At 44.3% G+C, this 1773-nt stretch overlaps 1 protein-coding gene across 1 annotated transcript in view; it reads left to right on the top strand.

The window, feature by feature from the left end:
* LOC109291112 (protein lifeguard 1) overlaps nucleotides 1-1749 on the top strand; it is a 12191-nt gene extending 10442 nt beyond the window's left edge. Inside the window, exons 4-5 of the mRNA XM_019507972.1 lie at nucleotides 1411-1464; nucleotides 1572-1749. Of these exons, the coding sequence (XP_019363517.1) occupies nucleotides 1411-1464; nucleotides 1572-1749 (232 nt within the window). The remainder of the gene's footprint in view (nucleotides 1-1410; nucleotides 1465-1571) is intronic.
* The last annotated feature ends 24 nt before the right edge of the window (nucleotides 1750-1773 follow it).

The following is a 1773-nucleotide window of genomic DNA, read 5'->3' as shown; positions in this document are numbered from 1 at the left end:
CAGACTTCTTTTCCAAATCTACTCTCATTTACCCTCCATGTGGTTCTTTTGTTATATATGCATTCAAATGATGCAGTCTTCCCCACTGAGCAGCTTGGATGCTGGTGGTAGTGTGGGAAGCATCATTAGAACCCAGGTGAGAGTCCTAGTTCCACTGTCTAGCACTACCCAGCCAGGAACAGCCATGACTGGGAAAGTCTGACTCTCCAGGCTGGAGAGAGTGCATGAATTCCTGTTCTATGTAGGAAATGTGACAGGATGGAGGATGCTCAGTGAGCATGGAGCTTTACTTAAGCCACTGGTTCCTAGCCTTTTCAGTCAGGGCACCCTCTACCACTTTCTTAAATTGTGGCAGCAGTTCCAGTTGTGAACTACTGTTGTGCGCAACTTGCCTTAGTGCTTCTGTACCAGGTACTGCTGGCAGGTACAACTGTCTCATGTGCCTGCTGCATGTGTGCATGCTCCTCTTGGGGGGGTGCCGGGAAGGGCTGGAGCATAGATGAGGACTCCTGTCTGCTTCCGGCTTATCAGAGAGCTCTAGTACAGGAGGAGCACATGTGTGCTGCAGCCCTGAATTCTAGGGATTTCTCCCTGGCTGTGGCAGCAGCAGGGATGGTGCCTGTGGGGCATCTTGTGGCACCCCAACTGAGAACCGTTGACCTAAGCCCTAGCATGTCTTTATTGAATATGCCCAAATGGCTTATTTTTTCAGTCTGACACTGTGCAAATTTGGCCAGGTTATTCCGTGAGGATGTCAGAAAGCCAAATCCTTGAAATTAAGGCCACCTCATGCCAAATCTCAAATTCCTGCCCTGAAGCATGAGGATGCCTGAGCCTCTCAAAGAAAAGGTAGCTGGAAGTCTCTGAAGTGGGCAAAATGTTTTGGCTGAAGTAAAAAGTCCTGAGGTCAACACCTGCCACATATTTGCACAGCTTGAACACTAATTTAGCAAAAGGGTTTTTTTTGCTTGTTTTTTTAATAAAGCAATTGAAGTTTGACAGTGGCAGGAGTTTACCAGCCTGGTTGGTGGTACTGCCAGCCCTGCTTGTCATGGCTGCTTCAAGTTGTGTGTTTCTGGTTCATGCCCACAGCTCTGGAGGAGTGAAGAGGGGAGAGGGAATTAATCTCTTACTTCAAGTGGGAGGAATTCCTGCTTGTGGTGTGGAAGGCCTCTGGTTTAAAGCTGAGGTTGAAGCAGGCTTCTCAACTACTTTTAGGTATGATGAAAAATTAAGTTTCTCTTTTGCATCACATCTCATTTTCAGGTTTCTTTTCAGTTTGGTATAAATGCTCCCAAATCCAAACTGTGAAACAAAGCCAGGGAGGACAGCTTTATTAGTGACAGGCCTAGAAAATCTATTCACCTGGAACTTTGTCTCAAACTCTGTTTCCTTTTTGTCTTGGATTAGGAGGAGACTTAAAGTATGGATATGGATGAATCCCTGGTTTACATACGCTCTGTTGTGAGTACATGGCATTTGGCTAGTAAGAGAGATGTTCCATTATGAATGTTATATAAGTTTAAATGTTATATTTAAACTGTTTAACACAAGTTCTTTCTACCTCTTAGTCCAGCAATCCTTATTTTGGCAATTGTCCTTGCCTGCTGTGATAATGCCCGCAGAAAATTTCCATTGAACTTAATTTTATTGGCAATATTTGTAAGTACTTTACTAGAATTAATGAAGGTCTCTTATTGTCTATGCTCCATTTCCACTAATGTGTGTTATTTCTATTCCAGTAGCTGATTAGGGGCCCCTTATGCTAGGTAC

Source organism: Gavialis gangeticus, unplaced genomic scaffold (assembly GCF_001723915.1).
Source record: "Gavialis gangeticus isolate Ggan-Ray unplaced genomic scaffold, GavGan_comp1, whole genome shotgun sequence".
In the NCBI taxonomy this organism is placed as follows: domain Eukaryota; kingdom Metazoa; phylum Chordata; order Crocodylia; family Gavialidae; genus Gavialis; species Gavialis gangeticus.
The sequence above is the reverse complement of the archived record's forward strand: the minus strand, read 5'-3'. Positions and strand labels throughout refer to the sequence as shown.